Source organism: Sus scrofa, chromosome 8 (genome assembly GCF_000003025.6).
Source record: "Sus scrofa isolate TJ Tabasco breed Duroc chromosome 8, Sscrofa11.1, whole genome shotgun sequence".
Classification (NCBI taxonomy): Eukaryota; Metazoa; Chordata; class Mammalia; order Artiodactyla; family Suidae; genus Sus; species Sus scrofa.
Window position 1 is genome coordinate 101,892,265 of NC_010450.4, and position 17,785 is coordinate 101,910,049.

The 17,785-nt window shown below is 33.9% G+C and overlaps 1 protein-coding gene across 19 annotated transcripts in view; it reads right to left on the bottom strand.

Moving 5' to 3' along the window:
- The window catches only part of KIAA1109 (KIAA1109 ortholog), a 200,129-nt gene that overhangs the window by 155,181 nt on the left and 27,163 nt on the right, over nt 1–17,785 (bottom strand). For 18 of the 19 annotated variants that reach the window (XR_002346813.1, XR_002346814.1, XM_021101630.1 and 15 more), the window contains exons 8-15: nt 17,440–17,521; nt 16,877–17,070; nt 14,555–14,634; nt 11,169–11,319; nt 7,096–7,252; nt 6,452–6,530; nt 3,709–3,800; nt 2,328–2,445 (exon numbers count right to left, since the gene is read on the bottom strand). Coding sequence is in view for 17 of the 19 variants with exons in the window: in XM_021101630.1 (XP_020957289.1) it covers nt 2,328–2,445; nt 3,709–3,800; nt 6,452–6,530; nt 7,096–7,252; nt 11,169–11,319; nt 14,555–14,634; nt 16,877–17,070; nt 17,440–17,521 (953 nt within the window). In the remaining 2 variants the exon portion in view is untranslated. Of the gene's footprint in view, nt 1–2,327; nt 2,446–3,708; nt 3,801–6,451; nt 6,531–7,095; nt 7,253–10,806; nt 10,880–11,168; nt 11,320–14,554; nt 14,635–16,876; nt 17,071–17,439; nt 17,522–17,785 lie in introns of those variants that run through there. The other variant, XM_021101635.1, reaches the window with a different exon arrangement.

A 17,785-nucleotide genomic window follows, 5' to 3' on the forward strand; every position in this document is an offset into this window, starting at 1 on the left:
TATAGGCCAGCGGCTTCAGCTCCGATTTGACCCCTAGTCTGGGTACTTCCAAATGCTGCAGGCATAGCCCCAAAAAGGCAAAAAACAAACTGAGAAAAGAAATTCAAACACTATCACCAAGTACATTCTCTCCGAGGCTAAACCAGTATCATTTTCTGATTGTAACTTTTTTAGAAATAAGTTTTTAAAGGACTCCAGAAAGATTCTGGAAGCAGTTTTTCTAAATGTTAACAACTATTAAATCTAGGAGATGAGGGGAATTCCCGTTAGGGCTCAGCAGACTGCAAACCTAACTAGTATCCATGAAGATGTGGGTTTGATCCCTGGCTTCGCTCAGTGGGTTAAGGATCTGGCGTTGCCATAAGCTGTGGTGTAGGTCACAGATGTAGCTCAGATGTAAAGCTGCTGTGGGTAGGCTGGCAGCTGCAGCTCCTATTCAACCCCTAGCCTGGGAACTTCCATGTGCCACAGGTGCAGCCCTAAAAAAAAGGGAAAAAAAAATCTAGGAGATGAGAACTTAAAAGTTTTTTACCTTTCTATATTCTTAAAATTTCTCCAAGTAAATTTTAGGGAAAAAAACAACTAAAAACAGTGAATTTCAATAGCATAAAGATTACCATTAGAGAAAGAAAATAATTTAGGAAAACGATTGTAATTTAGGAAATGAGTACTTGTTATTACAATATTAAATCTAAACAAAAAGTTTAAAGTTTAAAAGTTTAAATCTTGAGAAATTTATACTTCTACTCCAACTATTCTTAGCACTAATAAAGTCAGACTGGGAAATTCTGGAGGATTGAATGCTTAAAAATGCTGGGTTAAGTTTAAATAAATAATTTTAAATATCTGGACAAAAAAAGAAAAACTGAAATATATTTTAAAAAATTAGCAAAGTTAGAAACAACAAAATCTTAAGTGAGAAAGAAAAGGCTATGCAAAGAAGTTATCTATACAAAAGCAGATTCTTGAGCCAGACTCCTTGGGTTGGAATCCTAACTTGACCAATTTATTAGCCATGTAACCCTGGAAAACTTGCTTGACCATCCCGTAACTCACTTGCCTCACCTCTAAAATAAGCATAATGATAATAAATTTACCCCTGCGAGTTATCATGAGTATTCAATGACTTAATATGTGAACCTTCTTAGCAAAGAGACAGACACTAATACACACTATAAATTTTAGCTATTTTTTCATAAATCTGAATTATGTACTACTCATTAAATGTTCAGCTTCACTGACAAAAGCTTAACTTCTCAGGGACTCTGTCAAAGTTTTTACTACTGGGCCCCTGACTTGAGCTTTGGAAAGAAATATAAACTCCAAAAATATAGGAATCATTCCATCTAATCCCCAAGATAAGGCTCCTGATCAAAGCAAAAAAACAAATATAAAAGAGTAATGATTAAACGTATTATAGTAATGGCATTATTACAAAAGGCCAAAACTCTAACAATAGCAAAATTAGGTTAGAAATTGTTAACCCTCCTTTCATAAATAAAGAATCTGAAATTCAAACTATTAGGCAATTTGGCCAACATCATACTGCTAATTAAGTAGGACATGACAACCTATAAATATCTTAATCACTGCTATCCCCACAAATATCTAATAGTACTCATCACAGAATGCTTGTAAACAATGGGTGGGTGGATGGATGAATGGATAAATGTAGCAATCAATCAAGCAATATTAGGATCTCTGGCATAGCACTGATCCTGGAAAAGCAGACCAACTCTGTAGGGCTAAACTTTTTATAGGAAGGCTCAATAATGCTACTTATATTTATGTTATTCAGAGACTAAAACTCCATGTTTCGATAATCATAAAATGAGTAGCTATCACAATAAGCTGCAAAAAATAAAAAGATTTTCCAATTAGTGATAGCATCAACTCAATGACACATGCTAATGGAAGGGAATGAAGGAGGGGCTCCAAATACAGAAGTAACATATTTGCTATCTGAATATACTGTCTGGATTATAATAATTAAAAGTAAATAATGAAGCCATGATGATGCTTAATTCAAGAAGAGAAGAGGATTCATCTTCCCCATCTTATTCCCCACTACACTGACACAAGATGAGTTCTTTCACTTACTTCTGAACTCAATTTGGGGTTCATATTTTCCTTGTTCATTAGAAGAGAGCAAAAAATATCTATATTTAAAATTTTCCTTTGATATTCTTGGCCCCAAAAGAAGTATAAGTAAGAAAGTACGAAATACGTCATCAAATCCCTAGGTTGTGTCTGAAAGAAAAACTCACTGAAGATAAACTAGTTCACTGTGATAAATCTCATGGTATTTATACCTATTAGCAAATTACCTGTAAAGAAGTTCTTCTGTGCAAAGATGAAGTGGTAGGTGGCTTTATAAACCTCTAATTCACATTGCCATGTCTGTGGCATGTTCCATATTCGGGGGTAGCTGGCATTGATGTGGAACTGCAAACCACATGTTAAGTAAAAAGGTTAGAGCTTAAAATGTGACATTGTGTGAACAGCGTTAGAAATGAATTCACACAAACTGGTAATTAAAACTTATTTTCCTACTAAGCTGAACAGAAGGCCCCTTAGAGATTTTAATATTACATCCAAATCATTGAAATACTAACCCATGATGTAGCCAAAAAACTTTAAGAACAAATCAGGCTACAGTTTTGATGCTATAGCAAAACAGAGCAACAGCCAACTACCTTAATTCTTCCTTTTACATAATCTGTTAAGTGACAGGCTCAGGGTAAGGGAAGGCAGAATGCAATGCGCACTGTCACACAGAGAGCTGTCCACCAGTGCCTCCTGAGCTCTCATTTAACAGCACAGTAGTTATAAATCTGACATGGTGCTTTGTGCTGTACTCCACCTGCCAAAGCTTGGCAATTCTGCAAAGCCAAGAGCTACCCCTGACCAGGAATAGCATTGCTGCACAGTGCTATTTACCAGCAATAGCTTATGAATTCATTAAAATGCTAAATATGTCAATTTAATATATATTTATAATATTTCATATATTATTGGTAATTGCACATTTTTCCTCTTAATTTACATATATCATGTGTAAATATGCTTTTTTAGACAATTGAGGACCTAATGGTACCATCTAATATAAAAGAATCCTCCTTAAATTACAGCCACTCTACACAGTAATTTTGTTATTATTGTTGTTGTCCTTGAGACAAAAAAATAATCTGCTTGATTCATGATTTCCTGATCTGCAATTTTAATCATGAGCCTTTTCATATTCATTTTGTTTCTAATGTGGAGTAATTCACGGTATCAATAAGATTTTCTTCCTTTTACCTTATTCATCAAGTATAGGGGCAATGAATTATTAAGCCCTGAGAAAGAACCCAGTGTGGACAGAAAATATATAGTAAGAAATTATTTATAGCATAAGAGAGAGTTAATCGAGCCACACGATGGACTTTAAAATAATATTCTAATGACTTTCACATTTTTAAAAACCAAAAACCCATGTATCATTCCCTTATGTTCATTTCCTACAAAAGAAGAGCAACAGAGAGATGCTCAAGGGAGCCCACAGCACTGGCAATCTACTCCTCTTCCCCCAAGATGGTCAAGAGCATCTGCTGGTTCTTGAATGAGAAGACAGACCATCTAATGACTTTAGACCATTAAAATTTTATATTAAAAAATTAAAACCAAATTTGTGTTTTATGTATATACATATGCATATCATATACTTACTGCTAGCATTTCTGCTTCTAAAAGAGTCCTGTATTGCATGCTGGTGGTGGCATCAACATGTAAGAGTTGTCCTTTAATTGCAGGAGTATAACCTAAAAGAAGTGAAAACATAAAAATTAAGAACCTAAAAAAATATTTATATAATTAAAAATCTGGACTAGAAACAACTCCCTCCACCACTCAAAGAAGGAATCCATTAAAAATGGTGATCAGTCATTGTTTAAATACACCCCAATAATCTACAATATATTATCTAATAGGTAACCTTTCTCATTTGGGACAGCTCTGATGGAAAAAAGATACATTATCATACAGTGTCTATTCTGATTTTGCTTTCCAATACAAAACTACAAGTCTATTTTCTAATGATAGTGTGTAGCTATTTAAGACAGCTTCCATGTCTTGTCTTTCACTGACTCACGGGTACATACTTTCATCATTTTCAACTACTCCTTATACAATGACAGTTTCTAAACAACACAGCCCCATTCTGAATAAAAGCACAAACGTTCTGAGTACATCACTTCTTGATGGATTGCACTCTTATGAACACCAATGCTATGGGCCTTGTTATATGGAGCAACATGGATGGAACTGGAGACTCTCATACTGAGCGAAGTCAGTCAGAAAGAGAAAGACACACCCCATGTGATATCACTTATATGTGGAGTCTAAAATATGGTAAAATGATCTATCTACAAAACAGAAAAGATCATGGACATGTAGAATAGACTCATGTTCGCCAGGGGGGAAGGAGTGGGATGGATTAGGAGTCTGGAGTTAGTAGATGAAAACTGTTGCTTTTGGAGCGGATGGGCAATGGGATCCTGCTGTATAGCACAGGGAACTATATATCTAATCACTTGTGATGAAACATGATGGATGATAATGTGAGAAAAAGAATGTATATACATGTACGACTGGGTCACTTTGCTGTACAGCAGAAATTGACAAAACACTAAATCAACTGTAATAAAAAATTTCTTTTTAAACTTTGGGATAAAAATAAAATAAAAAAGTGTGCATATATATGTATATATATGTGTATATGTATATGTGTATATATATGTATATATATATAACTGATTAGCTTTACTGTATAGCAGAAATTAACACAACAGTGTAAATCAACTATACTTCAATAAAAAAAGCTTGTGAGACTGTTAAAAAAAAAAATGCTGATGCCTCAGTCCTCAGATGGACCCTTCACCCTGGTGCACCAGTAACTGCACTACAAAAAAAAAAAAAAAAAAAAAAAAAAAAAAAAAAATTTGTGCAAATATTATTTCCTATGTGCATCATCCGTTTCAAAATTGTAGCTGCATTCCCTTAATTGAACCATTCTCAATTTTGTGCAACCTCCAACTGCCTTCTCCACTATAGAATTATAGATCCTATATATCAGAAACTGAATTACCTAAAAAATGCTTCTTTCCAACTGACTGCTCTGAATTCTAGAAAATCTGAAGCACCTGCCTCAAGACTCAGTATGGTTATTAGTTTAAAAGTAGTTAAAATAAGGTTTAGTTCTTTAATGAAATAGCCCCAAAGTTACAGCAAAAAGACATACTATGCCATTCTCAGTCACTTTTTCAATTAATTATCTAAGCAAGCAGACTCAACTGCTAACTTTTTATAAAAATTAATGAATCTAGTCAACCCCTTTGCCTGCTTTTTTCTTAACATTGCAACAAGATGAAAGACAGAAATAAGGAAAGAAAGCCAAGAATTACATAAAAATTACTCTATACATAGCAATAGTAACATTGCTGGTTAGTGATTTAAAATTATGAGTTAAGTTACTATTCTCTGTACTCTCAAGGAAGTGAATAAACAAGGCAGAATTTTATTTCAACTGCTCTCAATTACAAAAGTAATAAGAGGATAGGAAGAAGGAGAAATGAGGAAGACTATATAATATTTTAATAAATTTAACAAAAAATATTTAATCATGTTATTGATTAACCCATAGCAGAGCCCCAAATTCAAATGTATAATGATCTTAGATCATCTTAGCTCATATGAAATGACAGTTATCAGGGCATTATTTAATATTTTAAATATGAAATGTTCTGCTTTCTTAATAGTTTTTCTATTCAAAATACCCAGCTTAATCCCTAACAAAAATCTACTAACAATATAACCTAAAATAAAGCACAGGAGTTCCCACTGGCACAATGGGTTAAGAATCTGGCTGCAGCTACTCTGGATTGCTGCAGGGACACAGGTTCAATCCTTGGACTGGAACAGTGGGTTAAAGGATCCAGCCTTGTCACAGTTGGAGCTCAGGTGGCATCTGAGGCTTAGATTCAATCCCTGGCCTAGGAACTTCTATATGCTGTGGGTACAGCCATAAAGAAAAAATAAAACAAAGCCTATTAGTCATTCAGTTGATTTCTGCCCATGGACCATGTGCAGGTATGGGTTTGGCACCAGGTATACACCAATGAAAAGAAATACACAGTACTTGCTTTCACAGAGCAACAGACTAACAGGAAAAGCATATGCTCAGCAAATTATGTGCAATCTTACAAAAGAGAAGGTATAATGAAAGTACAGAATAATAAGACCTAGCTTAAAATATTTTTCCTTTCTCTCTAGGTAAATGAATAATTACATAGTATAATAGAAAGCTGAAAAAGAAAATTCCATTAATTTTAGTCTAAAAGGATTAACAATTATTTATATATTAATTATTCCCCTACTAAGCATTTAAAACATAAAAATACTCATTGTAGCTTACCATTTTCCTCAACTGTCATTGGAATATTAATTTCTAAATATGAGCCAGCTCCTACATTCACATGTACAGCATTTGTTTCCTACCAAAAGAAAAAATTAATTTATAGGAGACAGTTATCTTTACTTTTCAGTTATTTTCACAGATAAAACTTAATCATCACTAATATTAAATAGGTATTAAAAGTTCCTAAGAGCAAAACTTCAAATTTATACCAAAAATATACTAAAACAATTTAGCCAGATAAAGAAGAAAATGAATCAGACCACAGTATGAAGCTTTATTAATATCAATGAACTTCCTTCTACTATTTAGCTCTTAATGAAAGTAACATACATACAGTTATGAGGAGTGGGGGTCAGGGGAAGCTCATAAAAATGAATCAACATAGGATTAGTTACTAGAAAAATATTCAGAAAATAATGTTCAAATTTTAAACACTAGGAGTTCCCACTGTGGCACAATGGGTTAAGGATCCAACATTGTCTCTGAGGCAGCACAGGTTCGAGCCTCAGCCTGGTACAGTGGTTTAAGGATCTGGCATTGCTGTGGCTGTGCCTGGGAACTTCCATGTGCTGTGGGTGCAGCCAAAAAAGAAAAAAAAATTCTTTAAACACTGTTTTCTACCATGTTATTTCAATAATTACCCTATTTTTGGTAAACAGCAAGTCAATTGTAGCATCTGCAATAATATTCATTCGTAGTTCAAAAGCAAGGATTTGTCTTGGTCTTCCAGGCTGTGCAATTTCAGAAACTTTCAGAACTTGATAATCAGGTGGGAAGAAAAACTTCCATAAACAATCTCTATACAAGGAAAAAGAAAGAATAATGATGACATGTTATTCAAATAAAATTACCTCTGATAAGCGACTAAAATCAGTGTTATAACCTTGTATTATTGGAGTTCCCATTGTGGCTCAGTGGGTTAACACCTGACTAGTATCCATGAGAAGACGGGTTGGACACCTGGACCAGCTCAGTGGGTTAAGGATCTGGGTTCAATCTCTGTACTTGCTCAGTGAGTTGAGGATCCAGAATTGCCATGAGCTGTGGCAAAAGTTGCAGATGTGGCTCAGATTCAGTGTTGCTATGGCCGTGATGTAGACCAGCAGCTGCAGTTCCAATTCGACCCCAGCCTGGGAACTTCCATATGCCATGGGTGTGGCGCTAAAAAAAAAAATACTACTATCCAATAGGCTATAGGTAAAACCAAATTTGCACTATTCAAGTATACTGTGAGAAAATACAAGTATATAAATGATCCAAATGGCAAACAAAGAGCTGAAGAAGGGTGGTTTAATAAGAATCATTATTTCACACTGGACAAGTTACTTAACCTTTCTGAGGTCACTTGCCTGCTTCTTCATCTGTAAAATAGGGTTATCATAACCAGTCTCACAGAATAGATCCAAAGATTAAATGACAACATATATCAAAAAAGACTTAGCAGTACAAGGCACAGGGGAAAAAATGGCAATTATTTTTACTATTTTCATAATCAATTTTAATATTATAATGATAAGAGTCTAAAGAACAACAGATTTCTAAAAAGTAGACATGTATTTGGAAGCTAGGGCTCTAATGTATTTGTCTACCCTTATCATTTGACAAAGATTTAACAAACCCAAACATTTTCAATTCAGAGTCTTCTACGTAATTATAAAAAATTAGCATGTTACACATACATTCAGAAAAGGTACTAGTTTGTGACTTTTAAACAGAAGAGTTGAGGAAGGAATCCTCCATTAACAGGAAATGCTGCTTGAGATAAACTGACTAGGAAAAAATGCGATGAACAGAACAAAATCTGCAAATTGATCCATCACAGATTTTCACTGGACATCATTAAATTAATGCACATGAAAAGAAAATTAGGTCTGTAAATGTTTTGGCTAAGACACATAAATATGTAAAACTAACACTATTAAAGACAAGGAATCCATCTGAGCATCAAATGATCATAGCCTATAAATAGATAGCAGGATAAAATGAAAAGAGCAGTAGACTTGAAGGGCTGGTTCGAACACTGGCTCTAGACGCTAGAGCTTCACTACCTTGCCCAAATAACTGAACCTCTCTGCATCTTCATTTTCTCACAGGTATAATGAAATCACATATCTGTCTCTGTGTCTCTCACTGAGTTATAGAGCTCAAATGTGAAAATACAAATGAAAACAACTGAAGTGAAAGCAATAAAAGGCCAAATAAGGTCAGGAATATTTGCATTATTAATCATTTAAGGATTAACTACAAGATGTATAAAGATTGCATTTCGACTCTGTCATGAAAACTCTTAAAAAATATCATAAAAGAAAAGCTGAATACCTTAAAGATTCAGAAAATTAGGTAAAGGTGATATTAAAATCTGCAAGCTAAATAAGGTCATGCTACATCAGAGATTAAAAACTTCTCACAATGCTAAGTGAACTATCCAATAATTAAACGGTTGAGATTTCTTTCTATATTTCTTATAACAGGTAGATGCTAAGAAAACTGACCTGTCATTTCTGATCACAGTTCATATTTGTGTAAAAACTCAAAACAGGGAAGGACAAAAGGAAATCACTCCAAAAGAGGAAATACATAATTTGTACATGGAAGGGAGGAGATGAGTACTATTATCACTCATGTAAGGAAATTAAACCCATATGTTAAGTTTCTTTCTTTCTTCTTTTTTTTTTTAAATAAATCTGAATGGTTTTGTTAAGTCCAGGTTAAGAAATACATTGCTATTCTCTCCTAGCAGTGACAGGATCCACTGAAGAGAGGAGGTAAAGCACAATTTTTTCACATTGTTTTCAGTATCATTTCTCTATGTTACAGATATATTACCCCAGAAATTATATGGCTATGTATTAAAATAATTTTAGCTTGGATTTTCATGTAAATATAGCCTAATAGTTTTTCTAAATACAATAAAATTAAATACAGTTTAAGAAGAATTACACTTTATTCAAATGCTAAAATGCAAAAATATTTTATGTGTTAAAGCACTACTTTAATTTTTTTCTCTCAAATACAATAAATGTAATTGTTACTTAATGGAATGTAAAAGCCCTCATTTTTCAACTATTCCATAGTAAATATAGATTTGTTTTCTAACCTGAAATTTTAAGCTCAGTTTACTTTCATAGTCTAATAATCTATCTCAGAACAATTATTATATTAGCAAAATGCAAATTTTCAAATAATACACATTCATTTACCATACAACTGTTAAATATTTAAATAGCTACTTAATGGAGCCAAGTATTCCTGAATACTAGAGATGCCAGGATTAATACCACGTAGTACTTGACAAAGTATGTAATTTCTCTAACAATGCTAGATAGGAAGCACTTTTTAAACAATTAAGTATAAAGAGAGTCAGTACATCAAGTTAGGATCCACACTCTTATTAGTCCATTAATGGCCCAGTAATATCTGCCTCAAGTGACTGATTTGGCTTTTATTTCTCCATTCAAACTAGTTTATGAAAAACTAAACTAGCTTTCAACAATGTCCATTTACATGAAAATTTATATGTTCCCTCTTAGTGGTAAATGTCAAATTCTTCAGTAAGTAGATAGATGTTCGTAATATATTAAAAATAAGAAAATTACTTCAAAATTAATAGAATAAGACATAAAAACCTTTTTTTTTTTAACCTTTCAGGCACTCCCCATTACCTCCAGTGTAAAATCTCTATATTTATTAACTACCTACAAATCTCTTAACAACCTATAGAACTTACTGAGATAATTCTTCACTTGCCATCATGTATTTGCAGAATTCTTTCCTTGCTTTGATTATTTAGCCTTCCTGGCTAATTCCTATTTATGTTCAAAACTCAACTCACATGTTACTGCTACCAAAAAACATTCCCCAATTCTTCTCTCATCTTCAATGAGTTGTGCAACTGTCATGGACGCATCCCCCCTAAAATTCATATAGGACATATCATACGTCCTAATCTGTAGTACCTCAGAATTTAGCCATAATTAGAGACAGGGTCTTTAGAGAGGTAATTAAATTAAAATGAGGTCACTAGGGTAGGCCCCAATCCAACACGACTGATGTTTCTCCAAGAAGAGGAAATGCAAACATAGAGACCTATAAGACTCACAGAAGGGAAGACCATGTGAAGACTCAGGGAGAAGACCATCTACAGGCCAAGGAAAGAGGCTTCAAACACACCCTTACCTCACAGCCCTCAGAAGGAACCAATCCTACCAACACCTTGATCTCAGAACTCCTACCTCCAGAACTGTGAGAAATTTCTGTTGTTTAAGCTACACAATCTGTGGTAATTTGTTACGGGAGCTTTAGAAAACTAATACAGAGCCTTTCTAAGTTCTTCATCAAGACTTTATACTTACCTCTATTACAGCACTTAATAAATTTGTTTCCTTTTTCCTAAAACTGAACTATTTATGTCTTTTGGCTTTGAATCTCCATAGTCCCAACAATCCCCGGCATATTCATGGATTAAAAACAAAAGAGAAAACAAAGGAAGCAATAAATACACTGCTCATTCACCATTTTTCTAATGAGTTAGCTCGTCATTTAGAGCAAACATGCTTATGCCAATTTCTCTACAAGTTATTTGAATTTAAATGCTTAATGATATCTTACCCTGCCAGAATAAAACAGCTTATAAAAATACTAAGCCAGTTTTTAATAAAAAAATTAGAGTATTATCCCAATATATTTGACTTAGAAATATAATTTAATCAAATACCTTTGCCTATCAGCCCATGGCCCATAGTTGAAATCTGTTCCTTTACCACAAACTATATCCAGTCCCCAACATGGAGGTAAATCTTGTAATTTGCAATCTTCACTGCTCATTTCTCCTTCAATATTTTCTTCTGCTTCTTCTGGAACAAGTCCTATGTTGCAGAATATAAAGTATGAAGATAATGACTTAAACAATCATTAAAAATATTCCTTAGATCAACAGTTCTAAAATTTTCTAATTTCAGGAACAGTTTACACTCTAAAATATTATTGCAGACTCCCACATGAGAAATTTTTTTGCATTATATCAAAATTTACTGTATTTAAAATTAGAACTGAAATATTTTTATATTAAAAAAACTCACTACATAATGAAATGTTTAATAAAATTTTATGAAAATATGTAAAAATAAATGTATTTTAATAAAAAACAAAAATTTTTTTTTTCATTGTATGACCTCACCCATGGCATATGGAAATCCCCAGGCCAGGGTTTGAATCCAAGCCACAGCTGCGGCAACGCCAGATCCTTCAACCCACTGTGTCAGGATGAGAATCAAACCCACACCTCTGCAGCAACCTGAGCCACTGCAGTCAGTCTTAACTCACTGCTCCACAGAAGGAACTCCTAATTTCATTTTTAATGAAAATATTTAATCAAAATAACATTTTCTGTAAAAATTAATTTAGTGAGAAATGTTGGCTTTTTTTTTTTTTTTTTTTTGGTCTTTTGTCTTTTTAGGGCTGCACTTGCGGCATATGGAGGTTCCCAGGCTAGGGGTCTAATCAGAGCTGTAGCTGCCAGCCACAGCCACAGCCACAGCATTGCCAGATCTGAACCGCGTCTGCGACCTACACCACAGCTCACAGCAACACCAGATCCTTAAACCACTGAGCAAGGCCAGGGATCAAACTCATAACCTCATGGTTCCTAGTCGGATTTATTTCTGCTGCGCCGTGACGGAACTCTGGCATTTTTTATTTTGGCAAATCTCTTTAATATCCAGCCTATCAGAAAACAAGTGAATTCTCATAGCTATTTCTTCATTTAATATGTTACTCAATGATCTGAAGAAAACCTAACCTCATACAAATAGAGAGAAAAGCGAGCAATATGTTAATAGCTTTTTCAAGTAATTTTGGACATTCTTTGATCCTACACCAAAATTCAAGTGATTTCTTTTTTATTTTATTGTAGTATAGTTGATTTGCAATGTTGTATTAGTTTCTCCTATACAGCAAAGTGATTCAACTATATATATATACACACACATATATATTCTTTTTCATATTATTTTCCATTATGTTTTGTTACAGGATATTGAATACAGATCTGTGTGCTATACAGCAGCATCCTTCTGTTCATCCATTCTATATATGGTAGTTTGCATCTGCTAATCCCAAACTCTCAATCCATCCCTACTCAACATATTACTTGCAATATGGAATCTGAAACTGTATTGCTAAACTTTTCACACTCTGATACAATGTACTGACCTCTCTTGCACTCTAAATATATCTTTTACTGATCATGAATTGGTCATTTGGAAAATACTGGTGCCCTGAAACACGCATTTTCCCCTACATAGATAAATCTCATTATTAAACACTTACAAAACCATATTCTTTTTTTTTATTTTTATTTTTATTTATTTTTTTTTATTTTCCCACTGTACAGCAAGGGGGTCAGGTTATCCTTACATGTATACATTACAATTACATTTTTTCCCCCACCCTTTCTTCTGTTGCAACAGGAGTATCTAGACATAGTTCTCAATGCTATTCAGCAGGATCTCCTTGTAAATCTATTCTAAGTTGTGTCTGATAAGCCCAAGCTCCCGATCCCTCCTACTCCCTCCCCTCCCATCAGGCAGCCACAAGTCTCTTCACAAAACCATATTCTTAACATCACTGGTAATCTCATCAGAAAAGTTACAAAACTCACAATGGAAGACTCCTATTTCCGAAATTCTAATTTTCACATGAAAGCTCAAAACCACTGTTTGTCTCTATTTGCTCTTGGAAGCAAACCTAGTGTTTCATGAAAAGAGCAAACAGTTTAGCTTGGAACTCATCACACAGTGCTCTTCCTCAAAACACCAGTGTATTTTGGTATGCAGCACTAGCACATTATGTATTCTTACTATTTTATCATACTGAATATTGAGAAGTTCACTCAAGAGTCAAGATTTGATAAAAGTAGGAGTTCCCATTGTGGCTTGGCAGATTAAGAACCCGAGTAGTATCCATGAGGATAAGGGTTCGATTCTTGGCCTAGAGAGTGGGTTAATGATCCAGCACTGCCACGAGCTATGGTATACGTCATAGACGCAGCTCTGATCCTGGGCTGCGGTGGCTGTGGCGTAGGCTGGCAACTGCAGCTCCAATTCATCCCCTAGCCTGGGAACTTCCATGTGCCACGGGTGCAGCCCTAAAAAAAAGATCTGATAAAAGTAAATTTTACTGCTTAATCGAAGACACTAAAAAGTAACACTGGCATTTGTCTTATTGTGAATATGTAGCAGTGGAAAAGAGAGTGATTACTAGTGTAGTTTGGAACCACTGTTTTAAATCATACTAAAGCACCAGTAGTTTTATCCACCACAGCTTTTGGTTAAAAAAAAGGCAAATAACATCCTAATTTTGAAACTACTTTGACCTCATAAGCCTTCTAAAATGTATAAAAAACTGAGAATTTGGAAAAAACCAACTAAAAATCCCATTGTGGCACAGTGGAAATAAATCTCACTAGTAGCCATTAGGATGTGAGTTTGACCCCTGGCCTTGCTCAGTGGGTCAGGGATCAGGCGTTGCCGTGAGCTGTGGTGTAGGTCGCAGATGCAGCTCTCATCCTACACTGCTGTAGCTGTGGTGTTGGCCAGCAGCTGTAGCTCCAATTTGATCCCTAGCCTAGGAACTTCCATATGCTGCAGGTATGGCCGGAAAAGGCAAATAAATAAATAAATAAATCCAATACTTAGCTACATTTATAAAACTGAGGCCACCTGTGACGCATTTTAACTAGATGGATTGCAATCCTTAAACTTTAAAGCTCAAATCTAACTTACTGTGATTTTTTTCCTAAGCCAGAATGAACTACTATAACTATCCCCACATTCTCTAAAGGTTTTCACTCATGGTTATTATTTGCATTCATAATTTTGAGGTATATTTACAAAAACAGAATTGAAGCAAATATTACCATATTATTCTCTTTTGGTCTAAAATACTAAGGTAATATTCAACTTTTGACAAGACACAAATATTTTTAGGTAGGTATTCTTATATCCACATTTACCACTATTTAATCACAAATACCATTACTGATATTATATCCTAAGTAAGAAAGAGAATTGCATCTATGAAGCATATTATCAAAAGTAATACCTGGCTCATCCATGTAATAGTAGATGTCAACATCATTTGACTGCATCACCACAAATCCTTCTCCCATCAATCTTGGTGGTCTATACAAAAGAGGGTGAAGGTTAAGTACATTTCCAGAGTATAAAATGTTCAGTATTCTAATTAATGATGGTAATAGGTTAATACAAACAAAAAAACAAAAAGTAATCGAGTGCAGCATCTCGAAAAGGGAAAACATCTTTCAACATACAGTAAGTTGTTCTATAATTGTTTTCTATATATTAAAGTATATAATGAAATAGCACTGAAAAATTTTTGATCAGTAAATTGGTTCAAGAAGGAAAAAAATCAAAATAAGAAAATAAAAAAAAAATAAAGGGAGTTCCCGTCGTGGCGCAGTGGTTAACGAATCCGACTAGGAACCATGAGGTTGTGGGTTCGGTCCCTGCCCTTGCTCAGTGGGTTAACGATCCGGCGTTGCCGTGAGCTGTGGTGTAGGTTGCAGACGCGGCTCGGATCCTGCGTTGCAGTGGCTCTGGTGTAGGCCAGTGGCTACAGCTCCGATTGGACCCCTAGCCTGGGAACCTCCATATGCTGCGGGAGCGGCCCAAGAAATAGCAAAAAGACAAAAAAATTTAAAAAAATTAAAAAAAAGAAGGAAAAAAATCTGTTTTACATTTTCCATTTTAAGTTTTGAATGAGAAATCAATTTAAAACAAAGTTTAATTAAATACAATGGGAAAAAATTCTATTCATTGGAATAATCATATATTTGAAACAATAAATTGAAAATTAGACCTAAAATTCAACCATTTTATATTAATAAGGCCATAAAACTGAATAAGAAATACCTTAAATATCCATTAAATAAAGTAGAACCTTTCAGAAACATTAAATAAGAAAAAATGTTATGTCATTTGTATCAACTTTATATTACCTAGTTCTAAGAATATTAAATTGATCAACTTGAAATAAACTGAAACAAACTTAAAGCAAACATCATGAACTCTGGAATGAATGTTTGTATATCACCAATTAATTTCCCTCCCAACTATAAATTTTCAGTTGCTTTAACAACTTTTCTCTTTGTGATACACCACAATATTTTCCTTCTATATCAAAATTAACCTTTCAATCATTAGATAATGTATATAAATTCAATAATCTTCTTCTAAATATGTATTAAATCACAAAGCTTAGTGTTTAATATCATCAATCTCCATGCTGACTTTTAGAGAGTGAAAAAAACAATTTTAAATATTTTTACACAAATACTAGAACGTTTGTTCATTTTACTCTGTAGTAGTTTTCCAAAAAGCCAGATTTATTTTTTCAGTATTACAACTTATACCTATAAATATGTAATTGTGTGCATGATTCACATTCCAGAAGATGCTTAACAAACTCAGTGATCCTGAAGAGTGAAACCCACAGCCTCCCTGGTACTCAAGTAGAGAATATTTATCATTCTAGCCAACCTCTAAAAAATCTAATAGCAAGCTAGCAAAAAGGTGGAACTAAAAATCATGTTTCTCATAACATCAAACTAAGTATTGCTGACACACAAAGACAGAAGCTGAAGCACAGTGGACGTTCATCATATGAATACTTAAATTACACAGATTCAATCACAGAGGCTCTTGCATAAAAAAGAGATTGAGAATAACAAAGATGAACACTCGTGAGCATGTGGCCTGGAATCAGACCAAAGTGACATGTCTGCTATTACCTGAGGGTCCTAGTCCACTGGAATGGAAGCATCCCACCACAATTGAGAGTGACTCTAATATGCATCATTATTATAATGTGTCTCCAAAATGCAAGCAACTACTTCACTGAAGGAAAGCAATCTGGTTGGAAAACTGAGACTTACATGTCAAGCAAGTTCCAAAACTGTCCTAACTTTATCAGTTTCCTAAGAGTAATTTTGATTTAATTTTCAACTTTCGACTAACTCAAATACTACTTCACTATAATGACTTCATTCAATTTATTACTTTGCAGCCCTTCTGAAAATAAAAACCAACCTGCGGTATGATATTTTCTAACATACAAACATCAAGGCTTAATTGTCCAAAATAAGTTTCCCAAATACAATGAAGAGAAAAGGATAGAAAAGTTAGAGTTATAAGCTTATAGAAAAATATATAAAATCAGAGTTTACCAATGGACAGCATATCTGTTTATCTTATAAAAATGGAATACTATCAATTGATTTAATAGAGAAATATATCTAATCATTGCCCAGCTTATAGCAAGGAAATTAAAAGGATACCAAAGATTCTAAATGATAGCCTATATTAGACATAAAGCAGTTATTTGTTATTTTTATGACTTTCTTACTCATCATTTTGAAGACCAACATATCTTGGACTGGGAACAAGCATGACCCGAACATTTTCAAGCTTTCCTTTCACAATATGCATGAATTGGTCAAGATGACTAGAAGGTGGTTTCGTAGTATAAGTTAAGAAAGCATCATCAAAGTTGATGCACAGAGTTTGAGGTTGATAATGATTTCCAAAGGCCAAACGTCCCTTAAAAAAAAAAAAAAAGATAAATGATATTATGCCACACTATCTAGGCCATATTTTTTTCTTAGCTTACCTTCTAACAAGCATTTTCAATAACTACTAAATGATTCCACTTTAGCACTATGTACTATTTGAATTACCCCACTGATCAATTTAGAAAGTTAAGCATTTCTGAATAAATAAATAATAGCCTTTAAGGTCTATATATTGGTGCTAAAGTGGTATTAGTGTTGAAATAATTCTTTCACTTTATGAAAAATGGAACCCCAAAAAATTCTACAAAATTGCTTTCTTAAGTGAAAATTTTATCTGCAAAAGTAAAACATTCTGTTATTAACCCATCAAACACTAACTATAGTGGAATTTACTTACAGTGCTCACATTGACCTTTATGACTGGAATAAGTGATCTCCATGAAGATGTGGGGTCTTGAGATTCTGTTTTTACTTTAACCCTGAGAAAATAAAACAAAAATGGACATATATGAGAACAACTTATGTACTTGAGAACACAGCTGACTTCCTTACAACACACATTATTAATACAGCTGTACATTTTCAAATACATCTAATGACTACTCAGTAAATAAAACAATGCCTATCTATTGGAACACTAATACCCCTAAAATGTCTCTTAGAATGTACTCTATCATGCATCAATTTTTATGTAAGCAAGCTGTAACAAAAGCATAGTTTTAGAATAAGAAGCTTTAATGACA